We start from the raw sequence: 18,216 nt of genomic DNA on the forward strand, positions 1-18,216 counted from the left end.
CATTGTTACTGAAATAAGATCTTAGACTGGTACTCGAGAACGACTCACAAAAGGTCGACGAAAATCCTCTGAAATTGGGATTAATTTCACTGAAAAACTTTCAAGGATTAATTGTTTATTTTCCGAGGTAAGACAACACTCGAATTTTCAAATCTTTCTCGGCGATAAAACAATTTTTATTCGGGGCTAATTAAAACAGTACGCTCTTATCTTTCGACACACTTTTAATGCAAATTTCAAATCCCTCGTAAAACTTTTAGAGCTTCAGCTGATTCGTGTATTACGCCAAATTAAGCTTTTTTCATATTAAACCAGCTGGGATTCTCTTTTAGCACGACACATCATCGATTTTATTATGAGTACGAGAACGTAATTGCCTTCATTATCAAAATTCGGGTTTGCTGTTGATGTTCCTTCGGGCTCCCGGATCTTAACTTCAAAAGCATTGCAGCTTGAAATTATATTGTGACGTCTTCCTTAATTATACGTTGCTGCAACATAATTGCCGGGATTCCCTGGATTGTGCAATAATTAATAGTTGCAGAGAGACGACGATCATTATTTAAATCTTACCGTTAATACCTTCACAATACGCCACTGTTAAATTTGATAGTTCAACCGAGGAATCTGTTTAATATGCTTTCGAAGCAATTGACCTATTTTAGATTTAATCAACATCTAATCTCAATCCTGGCCGCTCCCAATAAAGTTAAAAAAATATCTTGATCCATTATTAAACGATAATACTCAAGCTTGTAGTAAATCAAACTGATTTACGGCTTTTCAGTTACTTTTTTTTCCTTATATGTACTAAATCTTTCCAACTTTTCCACAATAGACGGGGATGCCATTATTTTCAGGTTAAGACAAATTTAAGGAACTTAAAAATAATCGAGTGGGTTTCCTAGTTTTTGTGAATCTTGAAAAAGTCAGATCCCAGACCAGTCATAGCCACGGGCATTTTAGGAGAGCCACAAAAAATCTCTCTAATTGCATGGGAATAACAACTATTGATTGTGGCTTATCCGCTTTAACATCACAATCGAATGATAAAAGAACCCGAACTAGTTTTCGGTTAACTATAGAAGACCTTGTTGCGTTTGAATTGCCAATTTTGTTCAATATAGTTCTGTCTATTAATGTTGATAGTCATATAAATGTTAATAAGCAATTTAATGTTCTTTGTAATTTTACTCTGTTTTATAAGGTTATAATAGCTACATTTGTAGTCGATACAATTAAGTTTCCATTTACAAAATTTGTAGCAACACGGAAATGTGGAATTTGATGATGACCAACCAGCATTTTACAATTACCAAATTAAAATTCCGGCCACATTTCCACGTTTTTATGAAACGAAATAGAATTAAAGCTTCATTGGCGGTTGCAATCCAGTTTTCACATTTTTTATCTTTTCAAGAACTTAAAAATTCTCATAATACCAGTTCATTTTTAATATCCACTGGAAAACTAGACATTTTAGATAGAAATAAAAGTATGCGCTTGCAGCACTTTTAATTTTAGCCCAGTGTTTGCATAAACTGAATTAAATTTTTCATTTTATTACTATCATGTCTAGTCAAGAATTAGCTTTAAAAATGATATAAAATTAAAATCACTCATTTTTTCTCTCTCATGTAGGAAATACGTTAGTAGAAATTCCACTACTTTTTCACTCTCATCTACAAAATCTCGCGTGACGCTTGTTGAAAACATTAATTACATCTACATCTAGATTTCCTCGACTTAACAGTAGCAATAAAACATGTTTCACACACAAGAAATTCCTTGTCGAATCTGACAATCTACATTTAAACATATTAATGCGTTTATTCTCAAAATTCTATTCTACAGTAGTAAATTATTCACAGAAAGTTAGTTTAACTTTACAGATGAAACTTGTGGAAGTTTAATATCCAAGTGAATAATTGCTTTATGTTGCATTAGGTGAAGCAATGAGAGTCTGTTTGCCAATGTCATGGGCTGAAATTTTGTTAAAGAACTGAATAACTTATTTCACTGACTTAAAAGTTATAAGCTTCAAAACAGATCTATAGGCGATCAGAATAACAACTTGGGCCTTCTTAACAATATTCAGGAAGTTGCTGTGGCAAAACATCGTTAAAAACTTATTAAAGTTCGAAAAAATAAATTTTGGCGCATCCACCATTTTTTTCGTTTGAATATAATTTGCAAAATACACAATCTCAACCAAAGTAAATCCTAATTTTGGTGGTGTTTTTGAATCTTGAAGATTCTGATTACAAGCTCCTTCTTTCCATTCTCCATACATTTCGCAATAAATTTTGCTAAATACGGGACCAGCGTACTGTTGCAGTGAGCGTCTGTGTAGTAAAAGCAACCAGGAAATAAATCTTCATGGTTTCGGTGTGAACATGCACTAACAAGAACGAACTGAATTACTCAGATCTATCACTTAAAGTGTATAACCATGTAAGTGCTAAGTCAACCCCTTCAGAATTACCACCTCCCTCATGAAATGCTAATAGCAGTCAGAGCGTGCGGTTAGCAAAATCAAATTCCTATATATTTTTGTCGCTTTGATTAAAAACAGATCAAGTTATGTGGCATCATCAACCGAATTGTCTGTCAGTCTAATCTCCGTTGCTCAAAAAAATATTTCCTGAGCGGTTTTTCTCGCTTTGCGAACCGGAGATCCAATTGCTGCTTCCACAGGGAACAATATGCCTCAATTACGCAATGCGTACAGTTCTGTGAATGTTCTTAATAATCGTTAGTATGTGCGATTATTAACATTTTTGGGGTTTTAACGAGCCTGACGTTGTTTCAATATTGACCCTAGAGGGTAAGATTTTCTAGCGTGTAGGTCAAGTGGGGTGAGTCTTTAATGGCTAAGTGTTGCTAACTACACCACTTTGTATAAACATGAAGCTACTCATTTTTTAGTCGGGTTTAAAATATTACAGCCGTGTTGAGTTCAGTCATAAATTGTTTGAAATCCGACAAAAGCAGGCCCGTGCTTGAGATTAAAAATGTACTTTGTCAGAAAACGCCAACAAAATCTACAAAAACGAATGTTAGATAATAATTTTTATTGACTAATTTCACGCTGGAAACTGGCCAATATCGAACAGACTTCCTACGTGTTCATTTTAACAATTTTTCTCTTGCCACTTATTGAAGCCTTTGATAGTTCCCAACAAGTGTACGCCTTTTTAAACTTTAAAATTTCTTTGCTGGTTCATTCATCATTAGATAAGCTCGATAATAATTCGTACAGCCGCTGTACTTCTTTTTTTCGGATTTACCAGAAAATTTATATGAAAAATGCCGAAAAATGTTTTTTCATGTTGTACAAGAGCTTACTCTGACAAAATGGAATGTACATAATTAATTGCGTCTTTAGAATATTTTCGTTTTTGTAAAAAGAGCGGCAATCCGCGCTCTGCTTTTATTACCGCAATTCTCCACATTACTATTCACGATCTCTCTTTTGTATCTACACGCAAACTCCCTGTTGCTTCTCAGACGCTTTTATTAATATAATGAAAAATAAGAAGAGATTCCAACATTGCCAAAGTGGATATCGTGCAAAATTTATCTTAAAAAGGTAGCTTCTATAAATAATAATAATGAAACGTCTAGTCAAGAGGATTCTGTTCGTAATGTAACGGTTAAATTTATTTGAAACAGTAGAAACTTCGTTTTACGTCACAGTGATATAAATTAAAAAAATGGAATTTTTGAATAAGGATTCTTATATTCATCTGTCCTAGTTTCGGAGATATGAGGCTTCGAAACTTCAAAAAAATCCTCTAAACTTAAAGATACCTTTAAATTGAAAAAAACTGAATTTTCAAATCCGGGATATGTAAGACCGGATTTTTTTTAACAGAGGCACGAAATAAACGATGTCGAAATTACACAAGACAACAATTTTGGATAAATTTAATTTTTTTGGAGAAGTGGAAAGCTGTTTCTAAAGTGGAATGGCCTCCTAATTCCGAATGTGAAGTTCGTTTTGCTCCATCATTTAAAAATATTCTTGAAAAATTATTTAATTTATTTTCTTCATTTTTTTTGAAAACTTGAAACGTTGTGGAATTGCTCAATAGTGCTTTGGCAAGCTAATTTTATAAGCTTTCCAAGGATCAATAAACCCCATTGCTTGGGTAAATAGTTTTCATGATATTTTTGGAAAACTGATCTCAGGTCTCCAACAACGCTGTTTTAGTGATTTTTATATGCAATTTTGCATGTAACTCAAAAATTGTTATATCAATTTTTTATTATAAAGCGTCATTGAAAATATTGAGATTTTGCCTTTTCAATGCGCTGACAAATACATTGCTATCTCTCGGAAAATTATTCTATTTTCTTTGACATGTAACTTTTAAATGCCAAGAGATAATAACACCGTACTAGAAAGCAGAGACCTCAACCTTTATAATTGAAATCAAAGTTTCAATTTAATAGTTTTCTGCAAAAAGGGTCTAAAAGTTTTTAGGAACCTTTTATTTTTCGAAATGTTCATCAGTTTTTTTCAAATATCTTGGCAAAAACTGACACTCCCGGCGACTTCTTTAGTTCCTTGAGAAGCTTATTTAATTACTTTTACAATGACATATTACAGAGCTTTATTATTTTGCAAGTTGTTAAGCAAAACTAAAAAACAAAAGAAAACGCGGAGTACTAAAAAAACTTATTTTACAAGTGAGGAGTTATTTTATGAAACTCAGTAAATCTAATTTTGACTGACAGTGGGTTTGATGTAAATATGAGACTATTTTAGGTAAATCTAAGAATGTGTATATTTTATTCAGAGAAAAACCTCTAAACTAAACATTAAAACTAAAGCTAAAACATTGTGTTACCTTCTTGTGCCAAAATAGTTGAAGTAAATTTGAAGAAAATTGAACAAATTATCGTTTCTTTTAAACGCTTGTAAAAATTTATGAAATGGATTTATTGAGTTTTGAAAAATAACTTCTCGATTATGTTTGAGATCTGACCTGATAGAGTAAAACGGTCTCCGGATTTAGAATCCACTGCTTCAGTACAAATTTCGTTATTAGTGTTATTGAGGATTATTGAAATGATGGTCAGCTGGTAGTGAAGAATAATTAAGCAAAAATTTTATTTGGTTCTCGACACAATTTTACATTGCAATTGACATAACTTTGGCTTAAGTCCATTTTTGAATAAAATGCGTTTTCAATTAAAAATAAAAGTCGGATTCTTTTATTATTGTGTTATTATTTTAGAATTAAGAACCTTTCTATTTCCATTCCTCAAATTTTCAAATTTGGTATTTGAAGTATGTAAAAAAATAAAGATTTCTCGACTTCAATTAAAAAAATGAGCTTAAGTCGACGATAACTGAAATTTTGTCTCAAATCTTGTTTCCAAGAAATTTTTTTTTGCGTTTTGTAGAAATTGTACCACAATCTGCTGTCGGATGTTCGAAGCGCCCAAGAGATGCCGTAATTGTTGATTACACTTTGACCTTAGCATTTATATAGCCATAGCGGCACCTGCGGCTTATCCGATCCTTTATCAAGAGGACCCGTATCGTGTGCGTTTTCCCAAGAGATGTTATCACACCGACATCAAACGAATCATTCTACACACGGTGTGATTTTAACTCGACAGGGCTATAAATGCAATTTGAAGCAATTTTGCGATGAAAAATGCGTCGTCAGCTTGCCTCAAAAGGTTGTACAAAGCCATTTACAAGACCAATTGGAGTTGACGTTTTCTGCATGTCCGACATGTATATAATTTGTCGGCACAGTTGGAACGCGAAGAGAGAATTGTTCTCTAATTCTCCAAAGAGCTGAAAGGGAGAGGAAGTGTTTTAATTAAAAGCCGCCAGACGGTAATCAAGACTGATGGGAAAACTTGGACATTTTACTGGTATTTATAAAATAAATGCGGATTTTTGGGGTTGAGCTTATTTTTGTTGTAAAGCGATACTGGGGTCACAGTCTGTTACTTTAAATGCTTGGAATTGGCGGCGCATTGCAAATTTCTAAGATTTCCAATCTGAAAATCCGGGAAAGTTTAAGTTTAAGGATCTGAAATAACTTAGTATTAAGAGGATCTGAACAATGTCAAGAACTTCAAGGATCAGGCCATCTGAAAGATTAAAAAGTTTTAAAGAGTCTGGGATATTATTTAAAGAAACTAAATATGTAGGTGAACTTACCTAAAAAGAACTCTAAAAATCAAAAATTTTGCAAAATTTGAAATGAAAAGTTGTACACTGCTAGCATCTGAAAGCCTCTGTTACATTTCTTCCAACAAAGCCGCCGCATCTTTTCTGAAAACATTTTACACATATTAAAAAGGACGAGCTTGGGAAGACTCTTTATATCTCATTTTATTCTCTCATTTTAATTTTTTATTCCATTTTCAGCATACACGTACGTTAGATCAGCTCCAACAATTAAAGTCAATTTCTTAAACCCATTAAAGTACACATGGAAGCTTCTAGGGCGGTGGAACTATTACCATCTCTAACCGTTTTTTTTTGTTAGGTATTTCCAGTAACGACCTCTATGCCATTCCAAGAAAATTATGTAATAACGTGTTTAATGTCTGTATTTTACGAGCTCTGAATGTTATCTTGAGATTGTTGAGCTTTTGTGATGGTAGCGTTATATTTAATTGCCGCTCGCAAATTCAACGTTATGTTGGCACAAGAAACAATATTGCGGGCACTAATCTCCAGAGGGTGGAAAAATTACACACCAATCTGTTACGAAATGACAGTCAAATATTAGTGTTTAAAACTTCCTCAGCGTTAGTTGGTATTATGAATTTACGACCATTATCGTGCACGGTACATAAATCAAATGTCAGTCATAGCTCGGGGTTAGATCAGGGTTAAAACCACTACGGGGTTAACCGTTCAAGTGTAAGTCAATCACTTGATGGGACGTCGAGGGTATCTTACTCGAAAATGGTAGGACCTGTGTCATCCATATTATCAAGAAGGACTCCCGGATTTACAAAAGTTTTAAATTTCGTTTCCAATTTCCCCCGTGTCACTTCTTTAGTTGTGTTTCCGGTATTGGTGCTCAAAATTTAAAGTCCTGCAGAGCTGGAGCTGCAGGACCAATATAATCAGATGAATTCCTGCTGGCGGATTGCGCTCTAAAATGCTTCAAAGCCAATTTTGTCCGTTTTACAAGACGCTATAAATTAGAACGCTGTCGGTATATTTTCAATTACAGTGGCTATTAACCGAGACCGGTGCAAAACGATCAACCCCATTTAGCAAAGCACAAAGGGCACTATCTACACGCAAATATCTCGTTCTTTGTCCGTTCGTCGTAGCCGATAGATAAGACAGAGATGTGAGGTAACCGTCGGAAGTTGAACAATTTTCGCCGCTTTGAAACGCTTTCATAAACATGTTATAGGCTTGTTTACTCTCAGAAGGGAGAAAAAAAGAACGAGTCCATTACAATAATTACTATTTCAGATGGTGGCGGTAATCGATAGAAAAATCTCTGGAAGGTCGAAACGTAACGCTTTTAGGGAAATTCAGCAACGTGAGAGCTATTAAAACGTAGCCCTCATTAGCCCCTTTTGCGTCGCGTCCATTATAAATCATTCTAATTAATAATACAGAAATAATTCGCTCAACTTCCTGTGAAATTTCACGAACCCGACCTGCTGTTGCGCTGGTCGCTCCATTACATATTAATTACTTGCCGAACAACTTCTTGTGATTATTTTGCGTGCGGTTGGGTTATGAAACACTGAAATATCCTACGACCATTATTTCGATTCGATTGCGACGATACTTGAGAGGAAATTGTAACCACACCACATGCTGATTATTATTAGGGAGTGCATTAGTGACGCTTGTACTCGATCGCCAATCGATAGGGGATGTTGTTATTAAACTTGCGCAGGGTTCCACTTTTATAGTAAATTTGTGGCAGTGATGCGAAAACTCGTGGAGTAAAGCAGACCCCAACATTCCCTAGTTGCTTTACAGCCATCCCAGGAATATTTCAAATGTACTAACTTACACGACCGCGACCCTCCCAAATTTCATTTTTAAAATGAAATAGCATAAATTCTACAAAAATGAAGATAAAGTGCGTTTAAAACTCTGTTAAATCCATTAACATTTTGATACATGGATGTCAAAGAAATGCTAACTGCGTTAAAGCCTATGGCAAGCTAGTTATAAACTCCATAATGTGCACCACCAGATCCATTACTGATGTTGCGTCATTAAGCGGATCTGACGAAAACAAAAACCTAATTTTGTGCTATTCCAGTATGGTAGTGGCGCTTCACAGCTGTTTGAAGCTAAAATAACCATCACAGAGTAAATAATCTCTTCATTCAAAATATTGAATTTAATAATTAAACCAGAAGGTGTCAGAATGATGAAACGTAAATTTTATTAGCAAAGTTTTTGGCATATTTTTTAATAAGTGAAATGGAGAAAGTTAAGGCGAAAACTTCAAATTGTATGACAACTAAAGACTATTTTTCCTGCAGAGAATTTTTGTAAGCGCCAAATGTGAAATGCGTTTTGTGCATCAATGCAAATTTTTTAAACTCTTGCAATTCTTGCGGAATGTCAAACAAGAAGTGTCGCATTTGTCACCAAATTGTAAGAACATCAGCACCTTATTTTTGTTATTTTTAGTGCTGACTAGCAGCTATTTCAAAGCGGTTTGACACGATTCTATTTTTTTTCAAATTCTTACGAATAAAAATTTTAAATATTCTCGTGACAAACAGCAAAATTGAAGAAAATATTTTTGCAAATATTTTAAAACATAAAAATTCACAAATAATTTCACAATTTTGCGCAGTAACAATGCGCCAAGTGAAGAAAATAAATCCCCAAACCGCTGATTTTGGAAGTTAGCAAACAGGAAAAATTAATTTTGTGACAAACCTTGAACGTCAATTTGAAAGAAAAATTGTCAAAAAAATTCTCAGAAAAAATGTGATCGTGTTAAACCGTCTTTAAAGTAGAGCTCCTTTCTATTAGTCCACTTTTCTGTGTAAATTTTTCAAAATTCTTGGGTGTATATCAGATTTTCAATTCTCTAGGGAGAAAATTAGGGAAAAATAGAACGTAAAGCGATTTTTGAGATCCACACGTTGTCAAAGTTGGGCGTATCCCATCTCAAATTAATTAATCATTATTGAACAATTTGTTTTAAAAGAAAAGTAATTAAGGATTTGACAAGTTTTGATAAACTTGCACAAGACGATTAGCTTCTACGCAGGTCTAGCTGCTGTCAACTTTCTTTTTTAATGAGTAGCTTATTTTTCTAGCAGAGAATTTACCAATTTACCAAAGGGCAATTTTAAAAATCAGCAGAATTTGAAAAGGATACCGTTACCTAGATAATTGTAGTGGATACATGTTAATTTTGTTTAATACATTACTTTACAAGCAAATATTATGTTTTTTACTAATCGCAGTACATAATGATGAAAAACTTACCTACATTTATAATAAAATACAGCTTATTTGTACCGAAAATATCAAAAACTTTTTTATCTACGATCGCTTAAAAAGTAAACACTTTTTGCACATCAAAAAGTATTCGTTTAGTGTCGTGTTCAAAAAAAGTTTTATTGCACGCTTTTGCTTACTCCTCATTTATTTTGAGTACCGCATTTCAAGGTCATAATTTGTGAAAATTGTGGGGCTCTATGGCAAATTTGAGAAGATTTATGAATTGGATTGAACATAAACGAGTACTTGAACATCCAAAAACCCGTTTGTGATTCAATTCAATACATAAATCCTCTCAAGTTTGACGTAGAGCTCTACAATTTTCACAAATTATGACCTTGAAATGTGGTATTCAAAATAAATGAGGAGTAGATACGAGATACAACAAATCAACAGTCAAATTGTATTTATTTTGACATTTAATGACAGATGACTTTTAATTATTTGTTTTAAGAAATTAGAAATGAAGAACTATTGTAAATAAAATGTTGTAAAATACACGTTTAAAAAATGCCTTCAAAACATTTGTGGTCTTTAAAACAGCTACTCATGCAATAAAGACAAACTTTTTAAACTTGTGTCTTAATAGTACGTATATTAAAACACCTACTTTCATAAGGCAAATTTTAACGCTCAAATCCAAGTTTATAAAACGAGCGGCAACGTTTTATAAAGGATGAGTCCATAATGGCTTTATGATCGAGTTTTTTTTTATATTATTTTTCCTGATTTGCTGTTGTACAAGGTATTTATAAATGTTTCTAGCTATGAAATATCAAAGAAATTTGCCGTGAGTTTAGATTTTTCAACTGACATTTGTAGTTAACCTCAATCATTGAGCAAAGTGAGTTTTAAGAAGAAAACCGTTCTAGTTGTGTTTTGAAACCTAAAAATCAAAAATTTTGACACTAAACCAAAACAGAAACGTCGTTGACGTAAGTAACATTATAAATAATTTTCAAAATAGTTATATTTACAAAGAAAACAAAGCGGCAAAGTAGTGCTCGATAGGAATTCCAGAGCCACCCTTGATGCTAGAAACATTTATTGTTACGGTTTAGGTAAAGGAAAAGGAAGAATTATCAAGTTTATTTTGTGTTGTTAAACAATGGCTTATTTTATTACTGACAGATCACTGATCACTTGATTGGACCTTAACATTTATAAACACCTTGTAGTAGAGCTACTTTCGCTATTTCGTTTTGAATGTCGTAATAGACCATTTTGACACCAAATGCTTTATTAGTTTTATTTGCAATAACTATTAACTAATGCTTCCACAATGTGGTGACAATTTTTTAATTGTGACAGTTGTTGTTTGACATTCCGCAGAAATTGGAGTTTTCAAAAAAATTAGCATTGTGTAACTCACTCTTCTAAACGACCAATCACAAAGCCACATTTAAATTTGGCACCTACAAAAAATTTCTGCTGGAAAAATAAGGTTTAACTGATTTTTTCAAATCCTGCTGATGTCTAAAAGTGCTCCTTTGTTAAACAGAATAAAGATTCTAAAAGATGACAGTCCGGAAGTAAAATTTGAATGTACTTTTCAGTACAATCTAAATTATAATTAATCATAGTAAAAAGTTTTCAGTAAGATAAATAATATAAAGATGTTTGCAGTCTTTAATTTGTCAGCAACTATCTGTTGGTTTTGACGTCTAAACAGCTCCACTATCACCCACTAGGCAATATTTCAAAGCTATTTCTCTCAACCATAAAAACCAATTCTTCAAACCACACGTTCCTTTGTGGCTGCAAACAACTCAAGCGCCATTTTCGCAACGATATTTTCCGGAATCTTGTAGCCCTATAATATCTGATGTATCAAATATCGCATCAAAAGAGTCGAAGAATCAATAAACGCTCTCTCAGGTGTCTATTTCTCTCGTATCTTACGTTGCATTTTTTGAATTTCAGGTAAACGGGGCTTGGACATTACCGGGTTTCGTTTGTGATTTCTACATAGCAATGGACGTCACATGCTCAACATCTTCCATTTTCAACTTGGTTGCAATTTCGATAGATAGGTGAGTTACGACTTTCTTAAACTGTCTCGTCATAAAATCGCGTAATTGAACACGAGAAATGACCTACATTGTGCTGTCGGATTTAATCAAATCTTCACCGGAAGTGGTGTGCGAATGCGATATTACCAATTTCCTGCGGAAATTTGCGTTTTTGTTTGTTGAGAAAAAAGTGGTAGTTGGTGCTCTAAATCATCACAGGTAATGCTCGTTAACTTGTTACAGGGCATTGTCGCATTCATGACCACAAAAAAGCTCTTTGCAATAAATTTTTAGGTAAGACCTGTTCAATGAGACTCCGGGGATTACGACCTTTGTTGTGGCAAATTAAACGAGCCTCATCAATCACAAGAATGATAATAGGTCCGCATTGTTATTCCAAATATACGCATAACCTCTAGATATGCAATTTAAACTAACAACGTCTCTTTCCAGAGACAGTGCGACAGGTACCTCAGAAACAAGTCATATTGATCCTGAGCGCACACGCTTGCCTTTCACTCACAAGAAGCTCTGTCACTTATACTAATGAAGTCATTAACTCTGTCAGAAATATGTAGATAGCTTCACGTGACAAGAAGCTAATAAAATGACTCAATTTATTGCAATAAGCAAATAGACTCCATGGTAGTTTGCATAGTTATTTGAAAGGTAAATGCAATAATTAATTTATTCACGTAGTCAAGTCACTATAACTATTTACCTCTTTAATTACATCACGAAAACTTGAGTTTAATTACTGACTGCATTTAGAAATGATTACATTAGCGACATTTGGGAACGCACACCTTTTATCTTAATTCATCTTACATCCGCTCTACATTACTTTACGTACGCTGGTTTTGAATTTGTGACTCTCAGATTTTATAAAACAGTAATCTAAATAAAACTAACTGATATAAATTCTCGTTTAGCGATTTCCAACGGGAATTATTCTCACAGCAAAAACATTGTGAACATGAAATATGGAATGCATCCATTTTTATTGACCCATTTACATTTTATTCAATGAGTAAATTCCACAATTTTTGAAACGTTCTTAGGGATTCTGGAAAATTCTGAGCAATCCTTAAAAAATATTATCAAATAATTTCAAAATTCTGTTCAAAAATAGTTGGTTATTTAATAATGCGTCTCTTTGTCAATATTATTGGTAAAACATTTTTTGAAGTAGATTTATAAAATTTGATGTGGGGTGTGATGCATTTTCACAATGTTAAATTTACTGAAACTACATCACTTGAAATCAAAATGAACCGGTTTTTATATTTGAACGAATGTGAGTTTTGTATGTAAAATGAACACAAAACCTTCGTGTTTCGTTTTTTGTATAAATGGGAATTTACTGTTAAAGCTTTACAATCATCCAATACTTTCGGTATGTTACAACGCAGTCTGTTAATTCTAGTTTGTCGTATTTGAAAAATGCTCCTAAAAAGAACCGATTTTAGTTGCTTGATTTGTTCATGCATTACCATCTAAATGGCCAAAAAACACGAAATTTCCGAGCATTGTGAAAGTGAAATGAGCGCGTTGTTCACCCTCCTCCTTTTTATCGAGTCATTAAAATCACTGCAAATGAATGGAACCGAGGCATGTAGCTAACGTTGTTAATTGAGTCGCAGTAAAGTTGGCAAATTCACTTCTTTCAGGTACATAGCCGTGACGCAGCCGATAAAATACGCCAAACACAAGAACAATCGACGAGTATGGTTGACGATTGCGTTGGTTTGGATGATATCAGCGGCCATCGGATCTCCCATCGTCTTAGGCTTGAATAACACGCCAGAACGAGTCGCAGATGCGTGCCTATTCTACAATAGCGATTTTATCATTTACTCGAGCCTTTCCTCTTTCTACATCCCTTGCATCATTATGGTGTTCCTTTATTATAATATATTTAAGGTAAGGGCAAAATATCACTTTTTTTAACCGGTTGGGGTTTCTTCACGCTCCTACGCAATTCTGCGGAGAATTCATTGTAAAGAAAATCTCTCTCAATGCAAATCCTCAATTTACTCCTATTCATATGCTAAATTTCATCTAATTAAAATCTTTGCTTGCAAGAGATATTCTGTTCCGGGTTCAGGCGCTATTATAATAGAATTTTCGTATTTATTCCTTTGCAATCGAACAAACAAAACTGAAAGCACTCTGATGAATTCCTAATAAGACTATACAATTTTCAATTACGTGCTCAAACGTAACGCAAAAATTTTATTTTTCTTACTACATCCTGCGCATCCACCATAATACCTAATGGAATTATTCTTCCGAGAACTCGTAAACAAAAACGACAATATTCCGTTTCATTTAATTTTAACAGGGAAAGTTCTTTCAACAATTTCCAACCTCATTTTCATACCATGTCGTCTAACACGCTGATACAAAGTTGATACAACTATGAAAACAAACAGTGTTAGTTTATTAGATTTTAAATTAAATTTTGCATGAAATACCCTGTCGGGATAAATTTATCTTTCGTATTTAACTTGCAAATGCTTAAACAATACATGCAACTACATTATTTGAAAATTTTGATGAAAACACTGTTATTTTGCAAATTTGCATCATTCAAATGCAATAGACGTTGCGGTAGCATTCGTTCCGCTGTCAATAATTCGTACGAAAACTGCTAAATTACCAGATATCAGATCTCATGTAAACCACAGCGAAAATGACGTTTTGCTGACAACAATTTTATTATTGTTTGTTATGTGGCTATACAATTTGGTTTAGATTTAAAATCAACAATTCCGCACACCTTACGGGCCGAGTTTTCCATGATTTCTACAAATATATGCAGGATTGAATTCATTTTCTGAGAATGGCGAACGTGCGCTGAATTTTTCTCCGTGTCTGGCATCTAGACTATTAAAAAAAGGTTTCGTATTTTGTACTTCATGAATTAGGCATTGTTGGTATAAAACTCTTCCAAACAACCGCCCATGTATTTACATATCAAAAAAGACGTACTTATATTACCTCTAAAATTTGAAAAAATTGAATTTTTTCCTCAGGCGTTAAAGAACCGGGCGATCCAATCACGTCTAAACCGCAAACCGCTCCCTTCCGAAATCAAGCCCGGATCTGTGATAGAGAACGTGGCAAATACAAGACGTTTGGCCGAAACGACCCTCGGCCCTGCGACCATCGAAGAGCAAGCGACAAATACAGGATCGGGTTCAGGGGACGAAGACGAAGACGTTGCAGAAGCCGACTGTCACATCATATCAAACGACAAGAGCACTGAATTCATTTTAGCAACGGTAGTCGAAGAAGCCGCGTAAGTTTTCTATTTTACTTTGATTATATTCGAGTTGAAGCGCGGATGCCTTATCAAATTAGTTTTCGAAAGCCACTTCTTTCATCGGAGGAACGACGCAACGCTGCATTTGTTGGCTTTAATCGGGATATTATGGCATTGTGAAAGGAGGCGGTTTGAAATGTTATGCAGCAAATTGCGTTTTATTTTCCCGATATTTCTGCTGATCGAAAACAGTCGGGTCCTCAACGCAGCAGACAATTTGAGTTGTAGTTTAAAAGTGCCAAAGGATCTATCTCTAATTGAGCCTGCAAAATGTATGAATTTAACGAAAATAAATTGCATTATGCATCAAACTCAGTTAACAGTTTAATTGAAATTAGAGTTTAATGATCGAGCTGTTAATTTGATTTAAATTATGATCAAACGTTTCACAGCGTTGTGATATAAAAAATGTAAGGTCAAGTTTACAGTGTCCCTTTTTGAGACATTCTGCGTCACAGTGCAATCAATGAAGCACTTCCTGTGATGCACAGTTCATGTGCACTCTACATTTACGTTAAATACAAAGAAAGAAAAACCGTGATAACAAAGGTGTGCTCTCACGCCAAGCGGATTTTGTTGCCATTGTTCCACTTTACTCAATTTATGGCCTTATTTCGCAAAAACTGAAGAAACCAAAGTGTGTTTTCTTTCAAATTAATCAGTTTCTTGATTAAAATCGTGCCATTACGAGAACCATTATTATTATTAAAGCCAAGGACGTGCATTTAAAATTCTTTGTTTTTTCACCGCGAGACTCATGGACTTGTATTATTCATAATTTAATTAAAGCTAATACCGCTAATTCGACTAGAATGTACTGCGAACAAAAGTCAGGCAAAACCGAAATTAATTTTATAACATTATTCACGAGCACAAGGGGAAACTAAACGTATTTATGCCGCGAAAGATGTTTTTAATTCCGTACTCATTTTTTCTTGCTTCTTGTTTGAAATTTCGTCAATTAAGTTTCGAGCATAAAACACACCATTTGGTCTTTTTCTTCCAGAGTCCAGCGCAAAAACTCCAAGCCTAAATACGATGATGTGTAAGTTAGGTCTCTTCAATCAAATGTAGTGCCCCACCTTGCATTAAATTGATGTTTACCCGTCCTCAATTTAATTGTTACAAGCATTTAAGTACCTCTCCAACTGAACAAAAATCAGACATTCCACAAAAACTTTATTAATTAGTGTCTTGTTAGAAGTTTACGTTGTTCGCGATGAAATTTATCTCAAGTTTTATTATCAATTAAGGAGCAGTTTGATAATTTATTTATTCGCAAACAATTTTAATGAGTCTAATAAAGATGCTTTTACAAATTAAAGTGAGCAAGATCTATTTTATAACAAAAATTACTTTATTTACTTCACATTTAAGTTCAATGTTTTTGGCCTCATTTTGAGTTATAGAAAAATCGACATTGGAATTTCAAATTTGCCGCCTCCACTAAAACGACAAAATGTTTTAATACTGAAAATCCATAGCGCGTAATTTAAAACTTTAAACAACTGTAAGGGAAAACTACAAGGGAATAACGCCACAAAAATTTGTATAGAAAATACTGCAATTTTAATAACGAAAATAAGTATTACAATAATGACTTGAAATAAAGTATCACAAATCAGATTTATTACAAGTTTCTTCATATTCTAACTTAAGTTGAGCAAGTTGTTTATGTGCCTCCACTAAATCTGGTTTTAATCCATTATAGCGGTTTAGTTCTTCAAGCAATTCATCCTTCAAGTCCTGTGCTCTTTTCAAAAATTCAATCTCTATAGATATCTTAGGCAAACTGTACTGGGGATTTTTCAACCAAGGATTATGTTTCTACAAAAAACAACATTAATGAAAGTCTTTCAAAAAGACTTACAAACCTCCATTCTGGTGATTTCTTGAAGATATCTAGAAATTTTCTGTTCAATAGTTTTCATTTCTTGTTCACTCGCAGTCGCTATATGACAAACTTGTTGCTCTTCGCCGTCGAAAAAGCTAAAAATTTACTATTTCAACTGTCAGAAATAATGAATAAGTACCTTTTCAGTTCTCTAATTTTATTCAGCATAGTGGCGTTCAAATCCATGTACAATTTAGTACAGAATCTGATCTTCACAGAATAGTTTTTTTGCTTCCTGAGTCTAGTCGCGTGAGCCAACGCCAGAGCATTTGATGACAGTTCTTTCACTTCGGGAAACTTATTCTCCAGCTGGTGAAGTCTTTCCAAAGGTTCCACAACTTCATCACAGAGCTTCAGGTGCTCGTCTACCAAACCAACTTTTTGCAAAACCGACTCCATTTTGGCAACTACAATTTGAGAAATTAATAAAATTCACATTGTGATGATCAAATTTACGTTCAGCACTCCAATGATCTCTTCGTAGCTTCAAAGCGTTTATAAGCTCTTCCAAATCGTTGGGATAAACATCAGACATTTTCGTACACTCTTCTAAACCATCAAAGTCTTTATCAAGGTTCCTCATGGTAAAAACAAAGTTTTTTGTCGTTTTTGTAATTCAAAACACGACTTGTTGACATTGATGTCAAATTCGTAACTGACGTAAAAGTTACTAGACTAAAAATCCCTAGAATCACCGGACGGAGTCGAGGTGAAAAAAATAAAAATTGTTTATTTTTGATATTCTAGTTTTGCCGTTTGGACGGAAATTTATTGAAATGCCATAGTTACAATAAGTTAGATTTTATTCTTACTTTATAATTAAATTACATTTTTAATGGCACACGTGTATTATGGGTTGCCTACCATCACTTCATTGCGAAATATACAGGGTGATTAAAGTAAAAGTAATTTTGATTCTAGTCAAAAAGGTGTCAAATTATATACCATTTTGAAAATGTAGTTTTTTGTAGAGCTATAAGGGGAAGGTCGGACAAGATGGGGGGAATTGATTTCCTTTTCTTTTGAATTCTTCAAAATCTCCATCTATTTCTAGAACGGGACAATCAGGCTGTTACCCAGTAAAACCGTGTCTGCTCTACCATAAGTAACGAAAATATGTCAAATTAGCAACCCCAAAAACCCATCTGACCCCATGAGTAGCTTGCTTAGCCGATGCCGCCGAAGAGCATTCGCGAGTTTGCTACTTTATTGTTTGTTTATTTGGCAGCATATCAAGCGTGGTAGCCAGCCTAGCGTCACCAGCGCCTCTAGTAGCTGACCCAAACGGAAACAACGATTCAGGGTATTCCCCAAGTCAACCTGACACCACAGCACCAGAGAGTCCTAAAAGGCATCGTAATCAGTCCAAGAAAAACGGCGCAACGCTAGATACAGAACTTAGGCAAGTTTATGTGTTAACGGCAGTATCCCTGACATATTTTCTGTTACTTTTGGTAGGAATGTCTCTTGTATTAAGTGTGTTAAGTTAAAGTTT

The 18,216-nt window shown here is 34.1% G+C and overlaps 2 protein-coding genes across 4 annotated transcripts in view; one reads left to right on the forward strand and one right to left on the reverse strand.

The window, feature by feature from the left end:
• Nucleotides 1–18,216, forward strand: part of Dop2R (dopamine D2-like receptor) — an 89,526-nt gene that overhangs the window by 69,429 nt on the left and 1,881 nt on the right. The window contains exons 2-6 of one of the 3 annotated variants that reach the window (XM_088043409.1): nucleotides 11,411–11,520; nucleotides 13,170–13,422; nucleotides 14,538–14,803; nucleotides 15,834–15,872; nucleotides 17,950–18,123. In XM_088043409.1, coding sequence (XP_087899535.1) covers nucleotides 11,411–11,520; nucleotides 13,170–13,422; nucleotides 14,538–14,803; nucleotides 15,834–15,872; nucleotides 17,950–18,123 — 842 coding nt within the window. The remainder of the gene's footprint in view (nucleotides 1–11,410; nucleotides 11,521–13,169; nucleotides 13,423–14,537; nucleotides 14,804–15,833; nucleotides 15,873–17,949; nucleotides 18,124–18,216) is intronic. The other 2 variants (XM_088043410.1, XM_088043412.1) reach the window with 2 other exon arrangements.
• Nucleotides 16,231–17,358, reverse strand: LOC148169558 (uncharacterized). Its single transcript, XM_088043481.1, has 5 exons — nucleotides 17,178–17,358; nucleotides 16,861–17,128; nucleotides 16,702–16,816; nucleotides 16,462–16,654; nucleotides 16,231–16,388 (listed from the first exon to the last, which is right to left on the reverse strand). The coding sequence occupies exons 1-5, from the start codon at nucleotides 17,302–17,304 to the stop codon at nucleotides 16,231–16,233; spliced, it is 861 nt and encodes a 286-aa protein (XP_087899607.1). The 5' UTR covers nucleotides 17,305–17,358.

This window comes from Gnatocerus cornutus, chromosome 8 (assembly GCF_029298725.1).
Source record: "Gnatocerus cornutus isolate USDA-ARS CGAHR chromosome 8, icGnaCorn1.1, whole genome shotgun sequence".
Classification (NCBI taxonomy): Eukaryota; Metazoa; Arthropoda; class Insecta; order Coleoptera; family Tenebrionidae; genus Gnatocerus; species Gnatocerus cornutus.

Coding starts and splice junctions, on each gene's coding strand:
- LOC148169558 (XM_088043481.1), bottom strand. CDS start 17,304: ATGAGGAACCTTGATAAAGACTTTGATGGTTTAGAAGAGTGTACGAAA. Junction 16,817..16,860: donor AAAATTAGAGAACTGAAAAG/GTACTTATTCAT, acceptor GTAAATTTTTAG/CTTTTTCGACGGCGAAGAGC. Junction 16,389..16,461: donor GTTAGAATATGAAGAAACTT/GTAATAAATCTG, acceptor TTAAAATTGCAG/TATTTTCTATACAAATTTTT.